This window comes from Rhinopithecus bieti, unplaced genomic scaffold (genome assembly GCF_001698545.2).
Source record: "Rhinopithecus bieti isolate Rb0 unplaced genomic scaffold, ASM169854v2 scaffold_7438, whole genome shotgun sequence".
In the NCBI taxonomy this organism is placed as follows: Eukaryota; Metazoa; Chordata; class Mammalia; order Primates; family Cercopithecidae; genus Rhinopithecus; species Rhinopithecus bieti.
The window spans coordinates 1,505,929-1,529,430 of record NW_016805589.1 but is presented as its reverse complement, the minus strand read 5'-3'; the positions used below and the strand labels follow the sequence as shown (position 1 = coordinate 1,529,430).

General features: G+C 38.1%; 1 protein-coding gene across 1 annotated transcript in view; it reads right to left on the bottom strand.

Annotated features, from left to right (window-relative positions):
* Positions 1-356: 356 nt before the first annotated feature.
* Positions 357-23,502, bottom strand: part of NDFIP1 (Nedd4 family interacting protein 1) — a 47,947-nt gene continuing 24,801 nt past the window's right edge. The window contains exons 2-8 of the mRNA XM_017872959.1: positions 22,507-22,594; positions 22,057-22,187; positions 18,581-18,668; positions 16,564-16,688; positions 14,020-14,086; positions 9,751-9,856; positions 357-3,071 (exon numbers count right to left, since the gene is read on the bottom strand). Coding sequence (XP_017728448.1) covers positions 9,753-9,856; positions 14,020-14,086; positions 16,564-16,688; positions 18,581-18,668; positions 22,057-22,187; positions 22,507-22,594 — 603 coding nt within the window. The 3' untranslated portion in view covers positions 357-3,071; positions 9,751-9,752. The remainder of the gene's footprint in view (positions 3,072-9,750; positions 9,857-14,019; positions 14,087-16,563; positions 16,689-18,580; positions 18,669-22,056; positions 22,188-22,506; positions 22,595-23,502) is intronic.

The following is a 23,502-nucleotide window of genomic DNA, read 5'->3' as shown; positions in this document are numbered from 1 at the left end:
TTTGTTGGGGTCTAGTTTTGTCGATTCTCACCTCAGAATCTTGCCCCCTCAGGCAATCACTCAAATTGAAGTATCACTTCTATTGGTCCTGATACTCCACTTCAGTAATTTATTTCTTCCTTTGAATGTAAACCATTTATAGCTAAGTAGAGTATATTTTAGTAAAAGAACACAGTGAAGACCAAGCAAAACTTCATCTGTACTAATAATGACTCACGGTGGGCCAGAGCTCAAGTCAGATTTGTAATAAGAAAGCAAAGGGGAAAAAAAATCATTTACTTCACTAAAAATTTTGTTGTTTCTTTAAAACTCTAAACAAAATCGATCCTATTAGTAAAGATATTCATTCTTATCGTTTTTTTAACAAGCAAATTTTAATAATGCCTTTTATTTCTATACAAAGCAACATAACTTTCTGAAAAAAAAAAAGGCTATACAGAACTCTTTAAACATAGGAGTACAGAGTTTCAAATGGCAACAAGAAGTTAAGAAACACAGGGCACTGTGTCGTTACGGGTGAATCCTAGTTGTCCTGTAGCCCAAGGTCCAAGCTAGTTTACTCCATAACCTTAATAACCACGGTTCCTAGGAATACCTTTCTAAAACCATTTATTATAAAATCTCACCCTTTATCCATTATCAGTATTAACGTATCCAAGTGAGAAAGAAAATGGGAGAGAAAAATGAGAATCAACAATGCAGCATGAACATTTTCATCCTGAATACCAGTAAGGACTCCAGATGATATATGGTGCCAACTTTATGTGCCTCAAAAGATTTTAACTTTCAGAACATTTAAACGATTAAAGAGAAATCATCCTCTTGACTAGGTATTTTAAAGCACATCAAACTGTAAGTTTACATTTGACAAAGTCTTATGGATCACCAAATATGTAGAAATAAGAATTCCAAATATTTCAGTTCGTTGAATATACAAAACCAAATAAGGCACAAGGACCTGAAGAATAAACACAAAGCTAGTCCACAATGTTTGAGTTAACGTGATTTAGGACCCTTCTATTTTGTTCTGCAAGATAATTTACATAGTTCTCTCTGCTATATGTGTCCACATCTATTCAGATTGTTACAGACCTTTTCATTCTGGAACTTAGAACATTATAGGCCATACAAACTTCCAAACTCCATTGTTGGTATAATCTGATTCAAAATGAAAAAAAAAAATTTTTTTTCAAAGAAACTTTCATAAAACTCCCCCCTTCTCTATTATCAAATATAACTTCTGAACAAGAACACACTATACTATTATTCATAATAATCCATAAACTGGTTGGAAGGATCATTGAAATGTCAATCCAGGAGGCTCCTAATTTTCCTGTTTGGCTTTCAAACAACCCACAATTCTGTGCATTATATACTGACATCCTAAATGACTTCCTATGCTGATTCTGGATATTCACACACAGCAGATGAATGGACATTTGCAGCTATCAGACTGTGCTGGTGCTGATTTGTGTAGTAATTTGACCATCTTGGTGTATTTTGTCTTTATATTTCTTAAATAGAAAATTTAAAAAAATTAAATGGCTGATATCATAAAAACCACTGGTCTCTAAATTTAACATCTAGACAAGAATAGAAATTAGGAGAAATGAGGAATCTTTAATTTCAACTGACTGAATGCTCACAGGACTCAAACCAGTTGGTGTATTCAACTGAGAAAAAGAACAAATGAGAATATGCAGAAAACACTGGAAATAAATCATCTAAAATTATGTCTAAAAATCGAAGCATAATTAGGAATTCCAGAATGATTTAAGACCTCTACAACTCCTCTCTACTTTTTTAGTCCATTATCTTTTACAGAACCAATGTTCATATACATTTTTAGGAATGTATTTAGTAGGATATGAAAGAAGAGGACTTCTTGTGCTGAAAATGAAGAAAAAAAACTGATCCAACATTAGCTTTTTAATCACATCTACTGAATTATTCCCTAAGATTAGAAAAAATTGCCTTAGCAATCAACAAATGCAAGCCAAGAAATTAAGCACTAATCTACAGTAAAAGGTGCTACACAAGAGATATTTATTAATGTTCTGTTGTATTTACAGTTTTAACATAGCAAACCAAGATGAATTACCACTTGGGCAGAAAGCACATCATTCTACATTATAACCCACTGGTTTCTGCTAACACATTGTAAAAGCAAGTAGTACAGTATGTTAGGGATCATCTCAAAAGTTCCAAGCTACTTCTTTGCTCCTAAGTACCTAATCCTCTCCTTACTCCCAGCCTTTGGCCTAATCATCAGGAGATAAAAGGAAAATAAGGTGGGGTTGGGGTGGCGATGGGGGTGAGGGACTCTAATTATAGAAACAGTGTCAAGAATTACATTTTAGTAATTAAGCTTCATTTGTATCCTAGTCCTTTCTATTTTATACAGTGACAACACCTTCAGAATCCCTTAGGTACAATAAGGTATTGCAAAATTGTGAATATAGGCCATAAAAAATTAACGCTTATTATTTACCAATTAAAGACATATTTTTGACCACACCTTAAATGTATTTTTGCACTATGATTTTGCTTCCAGGTGTTCACACAGAATTGAATAAATTTCTAGATTAATTTGAACAGCAAATATGGATTATGTGCAAAAACACAGTAACAAAAGTTTAACTTTTGAGAAAACCCCTTTAAAACGGCCAGCATTATACATATCTTACAATAAAATATTTAATTCCAAGTTCACTTTGAGATGAAGAATGAATAAAGCAAGACTGCCCCCTACTGACTACAGGGACATGGCTCATGCTACTTAAAATGACTACAAACAATATATAAGGCATTATTAATACATCACAGACTTGATTGCAAGAGCTTTTTCAAACATTAACCACTAATGATTCAATGATTACAGAATTCTGCATTAACTATTAAAATTTTACACTTAGGAACAAATAGAGAGAAATGATCTTTTCAACAGTACTTTATTTTTTTAAAGCAGGTGATTATTCCTGTGTTCTGCATCTTGATTCACTTCCTGCAGGTGTTCTCTTGCTTCTTGAGAGAGAATTCATAAATGCAGGAAGGCCTTTGCCAGAAAACATCTGCCAGAGAAGGATATTGAATATTGAAACTCTAGTTAGCTTGTTATTTTGGCTAAGAGAAGGATGTAGTCACAAAAGAAGGCAGGATGTTTGGAGACATAAGTGCATTTTAACATAGTTTTAAGATTACTGTATACTGACATCATGGTATTCAATAAACATTAAAATTTCAGTTCTTAAAGTTATCAAGGCCTCTAGAACTAGAAAAAACTGGAATGCTTTTTCTAAAAACTCCTGAAGTCAGGAGTCTCTCTTTCCAAACCTCTTAACAAAAGAATAGAATGGAAGCAGTGCTACTGCATCCCACACTTAACCCTGTCAGCAGTGACTGTAACTTGGGACAGAGAGCATAATCCAAGTGTACAGGTAATTTTCCTAATATACCTAAAGGTACTGTTTACCTTAACAGTTCCACTAGATACTACACAAGCAAGATTTCCAGTAAGGATGTCAACGATGTCATGCTATACCTCAATTGAGCATGGCAAAATTAGAAAACAAGGATAAACTCACAGGTACCACAAATACTTTTAAAAAACAAGTTTTCCAAAAAAGTCATTGTATTTTGGGGGCATGTTTCTCTTAAAATAATATACATAGTTTCAAACTAATTTTAAGAAAGGAATTTATCTGACTGAAATAAATGCTCTCAATGCCTATGCATTCTACTAAATGCAGTTTTCATCTAATAATTTGAGGCATTTCTGTACTAGTACATTGTTTTGGTTCTCATGAAAACAACTTGTGAAAACTACAAGTAATTCCCTATATTAACAATAAAAGAAAAAATATTAACAACAAAAGAAACACTAAAGAGATACATTTACTACTTAATAAATATTTATTGAGAAACTATTTTGTGGTACTCAGCAACAAGTAAGAGTTGGATGGGCTCATATATAGGTCTATAACTTACTTTTCTATCCCCCAGATTACTGTAAAAGCCACAAGAAACTCTTCTGTGTCTTTTCTTTCTTTCTTTTTTTTTTTTTTTTTTGGAGACTCAGGCTGGAGTGCAGTGGCGCGAGCTTGGCTCACTGCAACCTACACCTCCGGGGCTCAAGCCATACTTCTGCCTCAGCCCCCGCAAGTAACTGGGACTAACAGGTGTGCGCCACTATGCCTGACGTCTTCTGTATCTTTTCTGATTAATTACTGCATAAATATTTAAAAGGCTGCCAAAATGGAGAGACACTACAAACACACTGGAGGAAATTAACATATTTTAATATAATCAACATTTTTCCAAACTATAAATTCACTTGCATTGTGATTTGAAGTAAACCACTGAAACTGATACAAGGACATCTTTTCTTTCGATTGAGATATAAGAGACTGAAAGACCTCGGAAAGCACAGAGACAGAGACACAAGAATATAAGGAATTCTAAAGCCAAGTAGAAGCAAAAAGAAAATTGGCAGATGAATATTAAACGAACATTTTTGCAATGAGGCCAGACTCATTATAAACATAAGTAATTTCTGTTTTATCAGTTTAATAGATGAAAACTGATGAAACAGTGACTAGTAGGTCAAAACAGAGTTTGCAAGAATATGCAATATGGTACAATTACCTGGTCACTTCCTTGGTTTATGATGCTTTAGCATAGGTAAACAGCTTTAATAGATTCCTCAAAGTCAAAGCCTGCCACTCAACAAATATTAAAAATCCCTTTGCTCGTTCAGTAAGAAAAGTAAAAATTACATTAAATTAAATTAAAATCTCTCAAGAGGACCTAGATAGGTCACCAGTGGGTAATCTCAATCACCACACAATTTCCAAATGAAAGACTGCTAGCGGGCACTGCTGTCTGAGACTTGGAGGCTTGAATGGCAGTGTTACAGAAATGCTGGCAGTATGCAAACTGAAGGACAAACAGATCTTAGGGACTCTGGACCGCATTACTAAATTGTAGATCAGATCACTTTGTAAAAAAAAGGAATCCAATAGCCTACAGATCATTTAATTCCAACAGGAAGACAACCAGTTCTTCTTGGAGACATTATGGAAATTTTGTTTAGCAAAAATTCTACTGGAAACACCATTTCTACTATCTTGCTATCTTATAACACAGTCCAATAAGTAAACCTTTACCTTGAGATGAATTTCCTTTAATAAAATAAAAGAGGTATTAAGGAATAGGAGAAAAATTACAGAAAACGAGAAATGAAAGTGTCTGTTATCACATGAAAAAAAATTAAAATATTTGATGCCTAATAGGTACAGGTCACTAGGTCACCTTTTAAATTATGAAGGCCCTAGTTCATTAATGCTAGGGCTCAAAAACCTTCTTTTTTTCCTTCTATTTCAGATGCAGTTAAAATAAATAATTTTAAAATACATTATGCTTCATATGTACAAGTGCTTTTGGTACCACACAAATAGTGTTAGATATAACCAATCAACTGTGTTACCACCTTATTACTGTAGCTAACTCCTCATTCACCTGGCAGCATCAGAGGAGGTGGTAATCCATAAAAATGTATTTTCCAGTGAACTGGTAAATAAGAAAAAGTATAAACACTTTACATTTTTTACCATTTCAGGTACAGATGTTTATAACAGGTTATCTGTTTCTTCTGCTTCCTCGGTCACATACTTTTTTTTTTTTTTTTTGAGACAGAGTCTTGCTCAGTTGCCCAGGCTGGAGTGTAGTGGCATGATCTTGGCTCAATGCAACCTCCACCTCCTGGGTTCAAGTTATTCTTCTGCCTCAGCCTCCCAAGTAGCTGGGATTAGAGGTGCACACCACCACGCCCAGCTAATTTTTGCATTTTTAGTAGAGATGGGGTTTCATCATGTTGGCCAGGCTGGTCTCAAACTTCTAACCTCAGGTGACCTGCCTACCTCGGCCTCCCAAAGTGCTGGGATTACAGGCGTGAGCCACCGTGCCCAGCCCAGTCACATACTTCTTGATGGCCACTGTGCACACCTTTAGCAGTTCCTTCTGGCATTTTGTTACAAAGTAGGAAAACAGATAACAGCTTATTAATACATTTTCCCTCCCTTAAGCTTAAATGGACTCTGAAAGGGAACCTGAGAGCTGCCCCTATGATAGTAGTACATGAGCTCTAATGTTTAGCTTTTGTAACATCTACCTTGGCTGATTATAAAGAGGTGTTGGTCAGGATCACTTCAAGATTGGTTTATTTGTACTATATTTTAGGTAGTCTGACTAGAAAAGTCACTATTCTTATACCCCTTTGTAGTAAAATGCCAAATCCTAGTACAATATGGAAAGTATTATTTTCTGTTATGGTGAAGTTATTTTAAAATTCTGTTATCTGTATCTTTCCGGCAAAGTTATTTTAAAAATTCCCTACCTGTGTCCTTCTTCAGCTACCTTTTAAATGGTGCCATCTCCATCAAAGAAGTAGAAGTCCATAAAAGAAAATAAAGCTTTTGGGAACACTGACCCCATTTTCTAAAGTTTGTGTTCTCTGATTGGCCATTCCCAGCTTTCTACTTGCATAAACTCTGTACTCTGATCCTTTTGATGACTTCAGGTTGACAATGTCAAGAGAGGCAATTTAACAGAGGAGTCACTAATTTACCAGTGATTTTCCTCAGCAGGAGTTAGCCTAGGTTTTTTAAAACTACATTTTCCCTCTCCCCTACCCCTATCTCCCTAGAAGAATCACTGCACATGACAGTTAGAAATAAGATTAAAGTTATCCTTTACTAATCTGACTGCCTGCTAGGCAAAAACTCAACAACCTTCTGACAAAATTCAGAGCTCACAATCTCTACAACATGATAACCGACAATGCTGCAACAAAGAAATGACTGGCCAGGTATGTAAAAACAGGAAAATGTAACCCAGAGTCAAGAGAAAAAAATCCATCAATACAAATAGACTTATCTATCTTAATGTTGGAATCAGCAGATAATGACTTTTTAAAAACTGTGATAAACATAATAAAGAATCGATAGGGAGGAAAAAAAATAAAGCTTTCATACTTCACATGACAGTTTCCTAGTATGTCTTCTAACAAAATTAAACTAAATGTCCTCTGAACTAGAGAAAGAAAGGATTCTACATCTGGATCTGGACATAGTTCTTACCCTTTCAATGGACAAAGGGAACTCAGTTCCATAGGATATTATGGCTTTTCAGGTTCCCTCTGGGGATCCCTGGAAAATTAGTGAAGTCATTAGAATTCTAAAGTCTGCTGTAAGTTCCTCAAACCCTTAATTTAGAGCTCTGAATTCTCTGGGTGTGTCAGGAATGATTTCAAATAAACCAGGGTATCACAGTTAAACAGAAAAGCAAATAAACTCTATTATGCCCTCCAATGGAGTGCATTCATTTACCTGAGTAAGTTTCTGACAACTCTTAATGTATACTCCTGAAGCACCGGCAGGTTCATCACTTCAATCTCCCTTAGCAGTTCCTACAACATTATTATTACTAAGGACTGCCTATTTCAAATCACAACCCCACATGCATAATTTTAAATTTAGAACATCAAAAAACATTGCAGAAATTTTAGAAAATCCAAACAGTAACAACAACATTTTCAGTAAAGTACCAAACAACACAGGAAAACTGAGACGTTCAGGCTTTCTGTCAACTGGACTGCTATTTCTTATGCTTAGAACCAAGATGAAGAAGGTATGCAATCCCCTAATAAAGATCCAAATTTCCTTCTAACTGAAGGATGAAGAGAATAGGCAGACGTGTGATCTCAGTCCATTTAGAAATTCAGAGCTAACATTAAACTACACCTACAGAATTGATGACTTTTTTTTAAAAGAGAAATAAATCTGTCCCGTCAGTATATTTTGGGTGTCAATGTATCAGGGGGAAAATATTAGGTGATTTCAGCACCCTTCATAAGGAGGACTTATAGCAATCCAATAGTACTAACTTTTGAATCCTTGATAGGTAAAAGTTAAACCTAAGGCTAACTATAAATTCCAATCAGATATATAGATGAAAGATGACAATGGTGACTAAATAAAACTGCAAAGAATATCTAATAAGCCTCTTATGTTCTAGACATAAACAAAGACACATCGTAAGCATTACGGCCCAGGCCAGTGGTGTGAATGTTCATCTACATCCAGACCGTGTGGCTGAATTCAAATTCATTACATGCTACACATTTTTAAACACACAAAGATTCTTGTTTTTTAGTAATGAATACTAGTATATATTTCTTTGAAGAAACTAACTTTAAAAGCAGTTTAAGCCTTCTTTACTTACATACATTTAATTATCCATGTAAAATGCTTATTATCTGACATGTGGAAAACTCCATGAATGTTAATTTTAGTTTACTATACTATGCTTGAAAAAATGTTTGTTATATTCAAGATGGTCTCATTATATTATTCTGTTGCCTAAAGTTTTCAATGCTGTTCTATCACTTGGAAATGAACTATGGTAGATGCTTTATTTTCTTGAAACATACCTCCTGAGACCACCAATCTTCAAAATTGAGAACCTGATTATTAGCGTATGATTGCCTATATAAACTGATACTCTGCAAGTACAGAACAAATTCGTGTTCCACGTGGGCTTAGTCTTGCATTGATCCAACATGTCACGGACTCTATCAATTTGATGATTCTACTAAATGGGCTCGGTGCTCAAGGTTATTTCAGAAACTTGTTTCAACCTGACTTTTAGCCTTGACCCTCAGTACTCCTTTATGCCCCAAATCAAGCTACTGTCCTTTGAACAAGCTCCATACTTCCCAATTTTTGCTCTTCACTCTGCCTCAGATGATTCTGAAATTCTTCCCCACACTCTCCACTATCATGTAAAGTTTATCTGAATTACTACACCTACCCTTTACAATGCTTTGCCAAAGACCTTCAACTGGACTGGCCACTAGGTGGTGCTCAAGGTTCCACTCTATGATCAACACAGTCCCCAAAAGTCCCAAGGAACAAACAGCCAAGTCCAATGAAGTCTATTAGAACTTGTTACCAAAGAGAGCTCTCTCTGGTGTACTCTTTCTAAAGATTCTCTACCTCTTCCTTTAGTCAGCCACTGATGTAAGATGGAATGTCAGCCTCTGGGGAAAATCATGTGTGAATCAAAGAGCCTTGCCAGGGCTTAGTCCTCCTGTTCTAGGCAAGGGAAAAGGTCCTTTCTCTTGTTTTCTTGGGTTTGACCTTCCTTACATTAGAGTGGTATCAGAATGTCAACCTGAAGAAAGCCATCAGGAAAGCCTCAATGACAATTTTAAGAGATGGAAGACTTGGTGGGCTTGTCAGCAGCCCAGATAAAAGGAGTTCTTAAAGTATTACACAGTCTCTCCAGGTTCTGGGATTTAGGGGCAGAGACAAGTGATTAGGCCTGAAGGTTTCCTTCTGAATGTCATCCTCTGGAACTGGTACAACAGTAAGCAGTGGATTCAGGATGCTGAATTCAGTCAAGCAGCCAAATATCCTAGCTTTCTGATGACCGCTAAGACCCCTGCCTCTTTCACACTGTCAAAGCACAAAGTAACAATTTCTCCTACGGCAATTTTTCTAATTTGACTTTATCAATAGCTTTTTGTAAAAATCCCTGTTACTAGACAAGAAACTGCTAAAAGGCAGGGACTGTGCCTTCCTTACCTTCTCTATATCCCCCTACCACAGATACTTATTCTAAAACTGAACAGAAATCTACAATGTAGCACATGGTTACACTGGGACTAGAATAAATTTTTTTCTTTAATACCTTTAATAAATAAAGAGAACTCTGGTCCTGGGGAGATTTGAGAAAGTTTCTGGCATCTTCCGAACTTTTGCATAATTGATAAATCCTCTGAGAAACAGGAGAAAGCCTAATTTAAAAAAGAAAAGTCATGAATGAATTTATAATTTCCATGTTAAGTCCCCTCCCCAGAAATCCCTCTCCTGATAGCAATACATTGTTATTTTTCTGCTAAAGGTAATCAAAGCATGAGCAATTTCCTCCAGAATCTGCAAAGGATTTTCATACCAAATTATCCATCCTTCAATAAGAAGGTATAATGCAAGAGTCAATAGTGTGTTTTGCACATTCACAATCGAATTGGTCAAAAAAGGAAATAAAAGATGCGGCCAAACATTTACATACGAAAGTCTCATTGAGAAACATCAAAATCTACCTACTGAGCTCCAAAAAAAAAAAAATGTAACCTTCCTTGTCATGAGCTGTTTTTTCTGTGGACAGTATATAATGTCCACTAGATGTCAGGATCCCCTTATTTATTACAGCAATTCTCATCGTCTCAATTTGAAACTCTAGTTCTCTATTTTTTTTTTTTTTCCCAACAGACAGGGTCTTGCTCTGTTGCTGGAGTGCAGTTGTACGATCACAGCTGTGCAAGCTTCAACTCCTGGGCCCAGATGATCCTCCTGCCTCTGCCTCCCAAGTAGCTAGGATGACAGGTTCACACCACCATGCCCAGCTAATTTTTTAATTTTCTGTAGAGATAGGCATCTCGCTATGTTGCCCGGCTGACCTTGAACTCCTAGGCTCAATTGATTCTCCTGTCTCAGCCTCCCAAAGAGTTGGGATTATAGGTGTGAACCACTGCACCCAGTCTATTTCTCTCTTCTTAGTAAGACTCTTTTTTGTGTGATGACACCAGAATCTATAACATTCACAAAACTTTGTACCTCTTAAAACTGACAGCAGAGAGGTGATAACGCACCTCCAGCGGAAACTCGGATACTCTTCTTGGCCTTCTTCTTTCAGAGATGGTCTCTGGGCCCTTAGCACATTTTTTTAAAAAACACTTTTACTGGGATACTCAGTGGCAGAAAACTGTACTTGGACAGTTGAACTGATTTTTAGCAGTAACCAAGAGCTGTCAGCTCTGAGCTTGGGGAACATCATTCTGTTTGGCACCCAAAGCAACAAGTGAGTATCGAGCAGGAGTTACCCCTTCAAATACTAAGCTGGGGTATGGTGGTGGGATCTTACTGAACTAGAAGGCACATGACCTATATGGAGGAGATAGCAACAACTCAGCTTCAGCCAAAGGGTGCCATGGGGAATGTAGGCAAGCTTTGCTTGATATTCCAACTTGTAAGAAAAGTAAAAACATTCAGATGTTTTATGTGAAATAATTTTGATTTTTAAAATGTTGGCAACTAATTAAGAAAAACTTTAAAAGTAACTGTGGAACAAATAAACTATAGGCTAACTATAGCTCAAGAGCAGCCAGCTTAGGAGCTCTGCATACAGCTCTGCAAGAGCCATGAAACTGGTTCTCTTCAAAAGGGAAGTTCCCAAAATGACCTGAATATTGGGTATAAATGCTCATAAGTGTATCCAAACTCTTATTACTATATATATGTATTTTGAGATGGAATCTTGCTCTGTCGCCCAGGCTGGAGTGCAGTGGCACGATCTCAGCTCACTGCAACCTCCGTCTCTCAGGTTCAAGCCATTCTCCTCCCGAGTAGCTGGGATCACAGGCATGAGCAACTGCACCCATTTAATTTTTGTAGTTTTAGTAGAGACGCGGTTTCACCATGGTGGCCATGCTGGTCTCGAACTCCTGACCTCAAGTGATCTGCCTGCCTCAGCCTCCCAAAGTGCTGGGATTATAGGCATGAGCCACCATGCCCGGCCAAACTCTTATTTTTCGCATACAAGCAAATGGTACATAGCAAGAATGATCAATGATAAAGTATTATAAAACCACCTCCCATGAAACTTTAATATAGAAAGAGAATCAATCCATTAAATTTCCTTAAATCATTTATGCCATAAGCAATCAATCTGAACATATGCTTAAGGGCTCTTCTTTGGTCCATTCAGGATTTGACTTGGGGAAATGGGTGGTCAGCCTTTCTCTTAAAGGTACAGTTTAGAAAATAGGCAAGCCAAGGAACTATTTCTTCTAAATTATTCTCCTGTTGGTCATTTTTTTTTTTTTTTTTTGAGACGGAGTCTCGCTCTGGTCGCCCAGGCTGGAGGCAGTGGCGGATCTCAGCTCACTGGCAAGCTCCGCTCCCGGGTTTACGCCATTCTCCCCGCCTCAGCTTCCCGAGTAGCTGGGAACTACAGCGCTCCGCCAACCTCCGCCCGGCTAGTTTTTTTTATTTTTTTAGTAGAGACGAGGGTTTCACCATGTTCGCCAGGATGGTCTCGATCTCCTGACCTCGTGATTGCCCGTCCTCGCCTCCCAAAGTGCTGGGATTACAGGCTTGAGCCACCCGCCCCGGCCATCATTTTTATATTAAAGTTCTCAATAACAAGAGAGGAAAAAAAAAATTACTATTTCTCTTTCCTTAGAATTCTTCTTTCCTTAGAATTCTAATGACCAATCATAGAGTAGATCATGCTGTTGAGGAGGTGGTAGATAGTGTGATGAATGATTTATATTTTCTAAGTAAAATATAGGGTCAGCAATGCAAGGCTCTGTTAGTCTTGGCAAAACAGGTCCTAAAGTGTTTTGTTTTTAGAGACACACTGTCTTGCTGTCACCCAAGCTGAAGTGCAGTGCTGCCATCATAGTTCATTGCAGGCTCCAACTCCTGGGTTCAAGGGGTCCTCCTGCTTCGCCTCCCGAGTAGCTAGGACTACAGGCACAAACCACCATGCTTGGCTAATTTTAAAAAATTTTTTGTAGAGATGAGATCTTGCTATGTTGCCCAGGCTGGTCTTGAAATCCTGGCCTCAAGGTGAAATCCTCCTGACTCAGCCTCCCAAAATGCTGGGATTACAGGTGTGAGCCACCATGCCTGGCCCAGGTCCTCAATTTATTAAGCACCTGTCAGGTGTGGGTGCCAGGATGTGCTAGCCAGACCCATTAGCAGCACCACCAACAAGAATCTTAATTAAGGAGGCAACAAGAAGCAAAACAGGAGATAGAAGAAACTGATGTCACAGAAACACAGTGAGGCAATCGCATCGTCTTTAACAGCCACAAGATGGCCCTGTTATTCTTTTGTAGAAATGACAGAAGTGATGGTGGTCTCTCTTACTGTATCATATATATTTTCTTTACAAATAATCAAGAAGCCAACATTGAAATACAATGTTCATCTCTTTGTTTTAATGTCTAGGAAAAAAATATTTAAAAATAAATGTTTAGAGTAAAAAAAGTAATCCAAAGACCAGAAACCTGAAATACCCGGTATATATATATTTTTTAAAAACTTCCATTAAAAAAAAAAAATTCCAGCCAGACATGGTGGCTCACACCTGCAACCCAGCACTTTGGGAGGCTGAGGCGGGTGGATCACCTGAGGTCAGAAGTTCGAGACCAGCCTGGCCAACCTGGCGAAACACCGTCTCTACTAAAAATACAAAAAATTAGCTAGGTGTGGTTGCGGACACCTATAATCTCAGCTACTTGGGAGGCTGGGGAAAGAAAATTGCTTGAACCCGGGAGGTGGAGATTGCAGTGAGCCGAAATCGCGCCATTACACTCCAGCCTGTGCGACAGAGCAAGACTCTGTCAAAAAAAAAAGAGTCCTCTTGCCCATTGTAAAATAATTCTTATTCCCACCAATGGTAAACTATTCTGGAAATCCAATGGTGGTTCTTTCAGAAGTTATGTCTAGTGAGGTTATATATTTTCTGTTTTCTACTGATAGACCCACCAAAGATGGGCCACCTGCACTTACAAGTTAGTTCAATTGGCTGCAGTAAGCCTATAAGCAATTCTGGTTTGAGTTTGTGAATGCTGTGTGGCAATAGCTCACAAGGGGAAAAAACTGACAGACTACAGAGTCATCAGTATACCCCACTGATCACATGGAGGAGAAGAATGTATGTATAGGTGAGGAAAAACCTACAACCACAAAGAAACTGTTTATTACTCTGCACATTACTCTGATGGTAACGAAAGACTATTCTTTAAGAAAGCAACATTTAAAAAATGTTTATTAACAATTATTAATATATTACCATACAGTAATCAAGATGAACATTTACTAAAAGTAATTTTACTTACAAAATTTAATGTAATGTTTTCTTGCCTTTTCTTACATTAAAAACACTTACCTAAAACCAGGAACACCCACCAGAGCCAGTACTGACCATCAAAATATCCAGGGAAATAGGTGGAAAACTAAAAAATAAGGCAAAACACTTTATAGCAGCTTAACAGACACAATTCCTCATTTTAATTTAAGGGTACACAAAATCACAAAATGCAAGACTGATTCTTTTTTTTTTTGAGACAGAATTTCCCTCTTGTTGCCCAGGCTGGAGTGCAATGGCGCGATCTCGGCTCACTGCAACCTCTGCCTCCCGGGTTCAAGTGATTCTCCTGTCTTAGCCTCCTGAGTAGCTGGGATTACAGGTATGCACCACCACGCCTAGCTAATTTTTTATTTTTAGTAGAGATGGGGTTTCCCCATGTTGGTGAGGCTGGTCTCAAACTCCCTACCTCAGGTGATCCACCCACCTTGGCCTCCCAAAGTGCTGGGATTACAGGCATGAGCTACTGTGCCCAGCAAGACTTATTTGTTCTACCAATGCCATTGCTTAGCCTTTAGAATAATTTTAAAATATAAGTGAAAGTATTTTACATATTACTGGCTTGAAATGGTTACAATAAATGCAAATCTATTTCCTTTCAGAGAAAAGCAATTGTTAAATATGGATAGCTTTTAGCTTTATGAACTCATTTTGAAAGTATACAAAAATTTGTTTTTTAGAAAACATTTTTTCCCCACATATTTGCTCTTCTAGAAATGTGTTTCAATAATGATCGTTTTACTTTGCTCATTCAGTGCCAAAAGCAATTATTATTATTATTATTAATTTTAAGAGACAGGATCTCACTATGTTGTCCAGGCCGGATTTGAACTCCTGAGCTCAAGCAATCCTGCCACCTCAGCCTCCTGAGTAGCTGATATCATTGCCTTCTTTCTAATGAGGCCTGATTTTGTTCCTATTCCTCCAGCCTTGTCTTGACTTTGGAAGCTTTATCATGTATACCAGGGTAATCCCCTTCCCTTGCTGGCAACTGGTTTAGGAATGGGCACAGGATGCCATTCTGACCAATGGAAGTTGAGGGCTTCTGAGAAGCTTTCCTGGCTCTTAGAGAAAAAACAGTTCTTTCTAAAGGTGGTAGAAAAAAAATTTTTTAAATAGTTTTTTCTTCTCTTGAGCACTGCTGTGTTTCAATGTAATACTGATACATGAAACTGCCATCTTTTAACCCTGAGGGCAGGGGGGATCTGTGCCAATAAGCTGATAGGTCAGCTGACCTTGATGATGTCCAATAGCCACTGACTTAACTAACCTCCTTGTCAGGGACTTGTTTTCAGGGGAAATAAACTTTCCCCATTTAAAATAACAATTAAAAATTTTTTTTCTAAGCCATTTTGAGCTAGGTTTTTGTTACTCACAGTCAAAAGCATCCTAACCGATACAAGTTAATTCACTTGATTGGTTTTTTTTTTTGAGACGGAGTCTCACTCTGTCGCCCAGACTGGAGTGCAGTGGCGCGATCCAGGCGTGAGCCACCGTGCTCGGCCCATTTAATTCACTTTTTAAATGCAGTTGAAAATTTAGCTTGAAAAAAAAAAAAAAGACTGGAATTAATTTTATTTCTCTTTTCCTTGGAGGCTTTGGTGTCCAAGAGTTTAATGTAGTTTGAAAATTAAAATATAGCATTTTATTTGTTAATAAAGTAACAATTAAGATTTAGGGAAGGAATGAAAACCTCTTTAGGGCTTGAGTTCTTAACCTAAAGTCCATTATTATAGATGAGTACATATTAGCTATGTGGGGGAAAAGCTTATAACTTTCATCAGATTCTCAAAGGAGTCTGGAACCCTAAAAACGTTAACAAATGTTTTATAATAAATAAGGTGGCACTACTTAGAAAAACTACAGTGGTCAAGCAACACCCATTAGTTAAGAATGCCAATTTATGATGGATAAATTGTTTTTGTTTATAAGGTTGATGATAGCAATAAACATATCTGAAATCAGAGGATACTTTAAAAGCCTAGATCTTTTACAACTTTAAATTATTTCATGCAAATTTAACTAACTGGTAACTCTTAAGTCACTAAAGACATACATCTCTATAATTTACTTCAGAGGTAGGCTCCTAATGGAGCAATACTTGTTAAACAGTTTTGGCTCCCCAAACATTTTGGCATAAGCAATCCTGGAGGGGAGAGGGGAAGAGAAGGAGAAAAGAAAAGAAGGAAGAAGAGAGCTAGATTAAAACTGTAACAGAAATGAGAGGAATGGCTGCTTTTGATGAGACATCAAAGGGGTAAATATCCTTCCTTTTATTATAAAAACAACTAATTTCAGAACATATACATTATCATATTATAAACATTAAAAACAAAGAAAGCAGATGGTGAACAATATTAATGATAGACCAGTATTTAATAGATTTGACAACAAAACTTGTGTGCATGAACCATTTGCAAATGATTTTGGTTTGGCTTACAGACAAACCAAAAATCATTTAACACGTTGAAATAACTTTTAAAAAAGCAAATGAAAAATCAAATATTCAAAATATTCTAATTATTGTCCCTCTGTAGAGCCCATCTCTTCTGTTGTACAACTTACCCTGACAATCAGGATCCATTTAATTAGAGAGAGACCAAATCCTGAAATGGCCCCATACCTTCCTGCAGCTGAAGTGGTCAGGCAAAAAGACAGGAAAAACCCAATCCAGTTAAAGAGGAATGCCACTGCAAAAGCAGAGGAGGGGAAAGATGTTAGACATGTCCTGTTACCCAAGAACAAGAGTGCCTTACACCTGCCGTTTAAATGACTTTCCAAAGGATAAAAGCCTGTCCTCCACAACCCTCACCATACCTCCTCTAAAACAACCATTCTTCTGTCTTTCCCCAAAAGCAAACAAGAAAAATTCCTCCCTATCAGGTTTTACACAATTATGTCTACTGTTAGATACTTTCAAAAACGCCTTAACAGGCTGAGCACAGTAGCTCACACCTGTAATCCTAGCACTTTGGGAGGCCAATCTGGGAGAATCCCCTGAGCCCAGCAGTTTGAGACCAGCCTGAGCACCACAGTGAGACCCATCTCTACAAAAACTGAAAGAAAAAAAAAAAATAGCTGGGCACAGTGGTGCACACCTGCAGTCCCAGCTACTTGGCAGGCTGAGGTAGGGGGAGCACTTGAGCCCAGGAGGTCAAGGGTACAGTGAGAAGTGACCACACCACTGCACTCCAAATTCAGCCTGGGCAACAGAGCAAGACCTTGTCTCAAAAGGAAAAAAAACAAAAAACAAAAAACAGCAAAAAACAAAAAGCAAACCTTAACAACAGTCTCCAAACTATATACTTACAACCTCTGCTTTTTTTTTTTTTTCTTTTTTTGAGCCCGAGTCTCACTCTGTCACCCAAGTTGGAGTGCAGTAGCACGATCCTGGCTCACTGCAACCTCTGCCTCCCAGGTTCAAGCGATTCTCCTGCCTCAGCCTCCCGAGTGGCTGGGACTACAGGCGTGCACAGCCATGCCCGGCTAATTTTTGTTTTTAGTAGAGACGGGGTTTCTCCGTGTTGGCCAGGCTGGTCTTGAACTCCCAGCCTCAGGTGATCCACCCACCTCAGCCTTCCAAAGTGCTGGGATTACAGGCATGAGCCACTGGGCCCTGGCTTTGACCTCTGCTTTTTTTTTTTTGAGACGAAATCTCACTCTTGTCACCCAGGCTGGAGTGCAATGGCACGATCTCAGCTCACTGCAACCTCCGCCTCCTGGATTCAACTGATTCTCCTGCCTCAGCCTCCTGAGTAGCTGGGATTACAGGTGCCTGCCACCACACCCAGCTAATTTTTGTATTTTTAGTAGAGATGGGGTTTCACCATGGTGGCCAGTCTGGTCTCAAATTTCTGACATCAGGTGATCCACCCACCTCAGCCTCCCAAAGTGCTGGGATTATAGGCGTGAACCCCCATGCCCAGCCTGACCTCTGCTTTTTACTGTGTGTGTTATATATATAGTCCAGTAAATAAAATAAATGCATTCAACATTAAATAAGTGCCTCCAAATAATCTGATTCAAGTCACTCGTCCTCCTGTTCTCTGAATTTTGACAACTTATATAACATCACCTCTAAAAGCATTGCATTTTGTTATCTTTCTAATACAACAAATAAAGGAAATGGTTGCTCACTTATATGTGAGGCACACAAAAAGATAAATGCAAAATAACATGAAGGGAGAAAAATCAGGCTGACTTTGATCTGTCAGAAAAAAGAAGCTTTCAGAGCAAAATTCATCAAAGGCATTTAATTCCTATTCTACAGATTAAGGATGAGTAGAAGCAATGCAGAAGGGCCCTGTAGACCTGGAAGATGAGGCTTAGCTCATGTAAAAATGCAGCATCCTCATAACTGCTTTAATTATATTTTCCACAGATATTCATGAAAACAGAAGGCAAAGAGAAGGGATATTAAAACAAAGGTATATTAAGCTTCGAACATTCCAGTAAAAGGCACCAAATAAATATAATGTATTAATACATTAGCTCAACTAGTTATTTTAATTCAGTCAGATTCACCCATAATCCAAAGCACTCTGGTTTGGAGGGGGTGGTTCTGCTATGCATACATACTTACTGAAAAAAGTTAACATGAAAATCCCATCATTTCCTATCCTCAGCTGGTCAGCATCATCAAAATCATCCCGACTCACAAAATCCTCATCCTAAATGAAAAGAAAAAGAATTATTTCTAGGCAAAGGGAAGATATAAAGAAAAATGAAGGGGTAAATTTGAGTGGCAAGGAAAAAAGTTATTGCTTTGGCTCAGTTCAAAATTATGAGCATTAAAGGCTCAATGTGTGTTTAAAATTCCATTTTGCATTATTAATATATAATTAGAAAAGAAGCAAATCTTTTTTCTATCCCCAGTGTTCAAAATGAAATTTTCATCTGATAATCCAAGTTCTTTAACAATACACTTCAAACATTTAAAAGTTCACAAAGAACTATTTACTCTTCCTTTAAAAAAATATACCTCAAGAAGACAAAAGACAAAATTTACTTACACATTTGGTTTAAATTCTAGAATATCAGTAATCGAGGACCTGTTTAGGACCTAAAATATTAGTAATCCAGGGACTATTAAAGAGATAAAATCAGCCAAGTGCGGTGGTGGTTCATGCCTGTGATCCCAGCACTTTGGGGGGCGGAGGCGGACGGATCATGAGATCAGGAGATCGAAACCATCCTGGCTAACATGGTGAAACCCCGTCTCTACTAAAAATACAAAAAAATTAGCCGGGAGTGGTGGCAGGCACCTGCAGTCCCAGCTACTCAGGAGGCTGAGGCAGGAGAATGGCATGAACCTGGGAGGCGCAACTTGCAGTGAGCCAATATCATACCACTGCACTCCAATCCAGCCTGGGCGACAGAGTGAGACTCCATCTCAAAAAATAAAAAAAAATTTAAAAATTAAAAAAATAAATGCTTTACGAGGCTGATAAAGGGGAAAAAAGAATAGTACGATCATACATGAATAGTCCACAGAACTGCCCACTGCTCAACTCCATAAGCATATATTTGTATTGGCATACAGATCTAAAACAATCTCACTTCTAACCTTATCAGCAGATAAGACCTCTTTCATCCTAACTTGATAACATAATATTGCAGATCTAGAAATAACATGATCCTGAACAATACCAACACATGTGAGCTATCTTTTTAACTGATGTAGATATGTGTTGAGACATTTAAAAACAATTGAATATATACTTAAAAGTGATAGATCTGTACACAGTTCAATGAGGGCTCCTCAAATGAAAAACATTTTAGGGAATATCAAAACTTGTTGTACACAGAAAAGAGTCTCGAAGACCCAAATTGTTAACAGTGGTTTCCCTGGGGAGTAGGAACTAGAGAAAGGGAGGTCGTTGGCAATGGCAACTTCCTTTTCTAACTTAACATACTTCCTCTATTGTTTGAAATTTCTATTAAAATGAATTGTTTTATAATTAATTTTTTAAAACATTAAATATCTAGTATTCTTACTTCATATTAGCAGAATAAGGTTTTGCCAAAATTAAAAGCTAATTCTGTTTTTTGCATAACTACTCAAAGATATACTCCAAAAAACACATGGAAGTAACATCTAATAATATTACAAATGCCTTCTTCCTATCCTCTTGGTATCTCTTCTACCATGATTCCTCCTAGAAATTGTTGCCAAGTTAATGTTTCCAGAACACCACACAAGTCCTCTCATACCCCTGCTCAAAAACTGTGAAGGATTCTTTAAAAGCTGCATATAGAAGTTTAAATACTCCCGTCTAACATTCCAAGGATTCTATAAACAACAGTTCTAGTCACAACTTTATATCTCCCTTCACAAACTCTGTGCTCATACAAAGCCAATTACTACATACACAGAACTGCCCTCACCTGGCTGGATTCACACCTGCTTTCTGTGCTTTTTCCCTCTGGAATGTTCTTACCCATCAAAACTCCGGGCCCACATCAAATCACATCTTCCCCTATGATCACCCAGTAAAGTTTCAGTTCATGATGCCCACTGCTCTTAAGTGTCTTAGTTATCAGTATTTGTGGGCCCTTTACCCTAGTTGGATTTTAGGCTTTTGAGTAACAATGAGGAACAGTGCCTTATACAAAGCTTTTTACCTATCCACTGTAAAATATACTGCATCTTAGATTTTAAAAGTGCTTTATACATGTCTGCTGAATACTAGAGCCCTTTAAGAAGCTCCTAAATATGTACCTGTATCAAATGAAAGTATTCTGAAGAGTTCTGTGATTTATCAGACTAATTTCCATACTGATCTATTTACCATATATTGCAACAGGTCTGCAGAGTACAGTGAAACAAACAAGGACTTTGGATTCTAGAATATCTGGGTTTGGCTTTCACTTCTGCCACTTATCAGTCGTATGACTTTGGGAAAATTACTTTATCTCTCTGGACCTAAATTTTCACATCTGTAAAATGGAGATAATATAATCTCTACCTTTCAAGGTTACTATGAAGACTGGAAACAATATACAAAATACATAAAAGCATCAAGCACAGTACCAAGCATGTTGTTTGCTTCCAATATACGGCAGTTACATTATGATTGTCTTGCCCTTAGACATTAGGGTTCTTAGTTTCTCCCTGGCACCTATAAGAACTGAATGCACATCATCACCATTTAGGATCATCCTAGATTGCGCTCATAAACTATTTCTGCCAAGCAATGATTTTAGGAGCTCCGCTCCTCACAGTAGGTGTGATCTGTAAACAGTCTACTATCCTCAAGCCAAGAGGGGAACTTCTGGGCCTATGCCATCACACTGCCTAGACTAGGTTTCTGTTCTTGCTCATCACTCACTCCAGTTTCTTGCTAGAATAGAGCCTAGAGGCTTGATGGTCCCCACATTTCTGGGGACTTATCCTGCTTCCATTCTCCCAACATCTGATCCAATGCCCTACCTGCATCAACCTCAATCTGGATGAATATTTACAAAATGACAAATACAGCACTTACATATCTGACATCAAGAACCAAGAGTGCCCAATAATCTCCACTGGTTTATATGGCATCCCAATCTCCACCTCCATGAATCTACGTCAAGCTAGATGGAATCTGAACTCACTATGTCCCCACAAATGACATGATCTGGACTGCTGTAAGAATGGAGTTCATCTAAATCAATGTGAAGATCTCTTTTATGAGTTTAATTCTATAAATTTGCACATATTTATTATCTTCCTAGACCTCCCTAGCAACTATCCACCCAACAGCAAAATATTAAGTGTACAGAATCAAGGAAACGTTACTGTGCTCCTGCTTCAAGATACTTCAGCCATCCCAGGAGACTTGAAAAGTAGTGGTAATAGGAGAGATAAAGGAAAATGAGCAGGTTTGACTAGTAATTTACCTTGTCATTTTTAGGAAGAGATGAGTTTATTATCCCAAAAGCAAATATACCCGATTTTTAAAATTAGCTCTACTTTCACTAATCAATACAATCATAAGTAATGAATCAAAATTGGACAATGAAAATAACTTAATTCCCATAGAGCAGCCATCAAGTAACATGGCAAATTATACTCACTCTCCCAGGAACCAAAGGGATAGTAGCTTCAGCCTTGGTCCGCTCCGCTTCATCATAACTGGGCAGTGTTGTAGCTACATTGTAAGATGGGGGCTTTGGAAACCCAGACTCATCCTTGTAGTCAAAATATGCTGCAGAATTTTAACAGTCACAATTTTTTGATGATTAGCTGAATTGAAATAAAAGGAGTTCCACTAACTCTAGCAGACAAAACCCAGCCATTCCCTTAAGAGTATATATATAACAATTGAACCAAAAGACATTTCCAGATGAACGTCCAAGACACTGGGGGTGATTTTTAAATGTATCCACTTCTCAATTATTTAAAATCCAGACTCACTTTGTAACCTTTCTTCCAACTGCTTCTGAAACTTTTTTTTTTTTTAAATTGTAATGTCAAAGCGCAGAGTGTTTTTAAGGATTCCGTAATCACCTTGCCCTGTTACCTACCTGCGCTCTCTGCAGAAATGCTGCTGTAAGGTGGAGGAGCATCACCCGCAGCCTGTTCAGGTTCTCCAGACTCTTCTTCATTCTGTAACTAAATAAAAATTGCATATTTTAATGCAAGCATAAAGCCAGTTAGAAAGATAAGAACCCAAAAACTGAAATAAATAGCCTTTCTAGAAAGCTATTTAGCAACATATTTTGAAAGCCTTGATACACAAATCCTTTAAGAATTCTACTCCCCGGAAGTTATTCTATGAAAATATTCAAAGAGGCAAAAAGTGTACATACAAGTGTTGTGTCAGCAAAAATTAGAAACAACCTAAATTCCAATCATAGGAGACAAATAAATTATAGTACATCTCACAAATAACTACTAAATGGCCATTAAAAATTAAATTTCGCCATCCTGGCCAACATGGCAAAACCCCACCTCTACTAAAAATACAAAAATTAGCCAGGTATGGTGGCACACTCCTGTAGTCCCAGCTGCTCAGGAGGCGGAGGCACAAGAATCATTTTAACCTGGGAGGCAGAGGTTGCAGTGAGCTGAGATGGTGCCACTACACTCCAGCCTGGGCAACAGAGCGAAACTCTGTCAAAAAAATATACATTAAATTTCAGCCAGGCATGGTTGGCTCACACCTGTAATCCTACCACTCTGGGATGCCTAGGCAGGTGGGATCGCTTGAGATTAGGGGCGCTTAGGAGTTCAAGACTAGCCTGGGCAACATGGCAAAACCCTGTTTCTAAAACAATACAAAAATTACCAGGGAGTGGTGGCATGCACCTGTGGTCCTAGCTACTCAGGAGGCTGAGGCAGCAGGACAGCTCCAGCCCAAAAGGTCATGGCTGCAGTGAGCTGAGATTGTGCCACTGCCCTCCAGCCTGGGTGACAGAGTAAGATCATGTCTTTTTTTTTTTTTGAGATGGAGTCTCGCTCTGTGGCCCAGGCTGGAGTGCAGTGGCCAGATCTCAGCTCACTGCAAGCTCCCCCCCCCG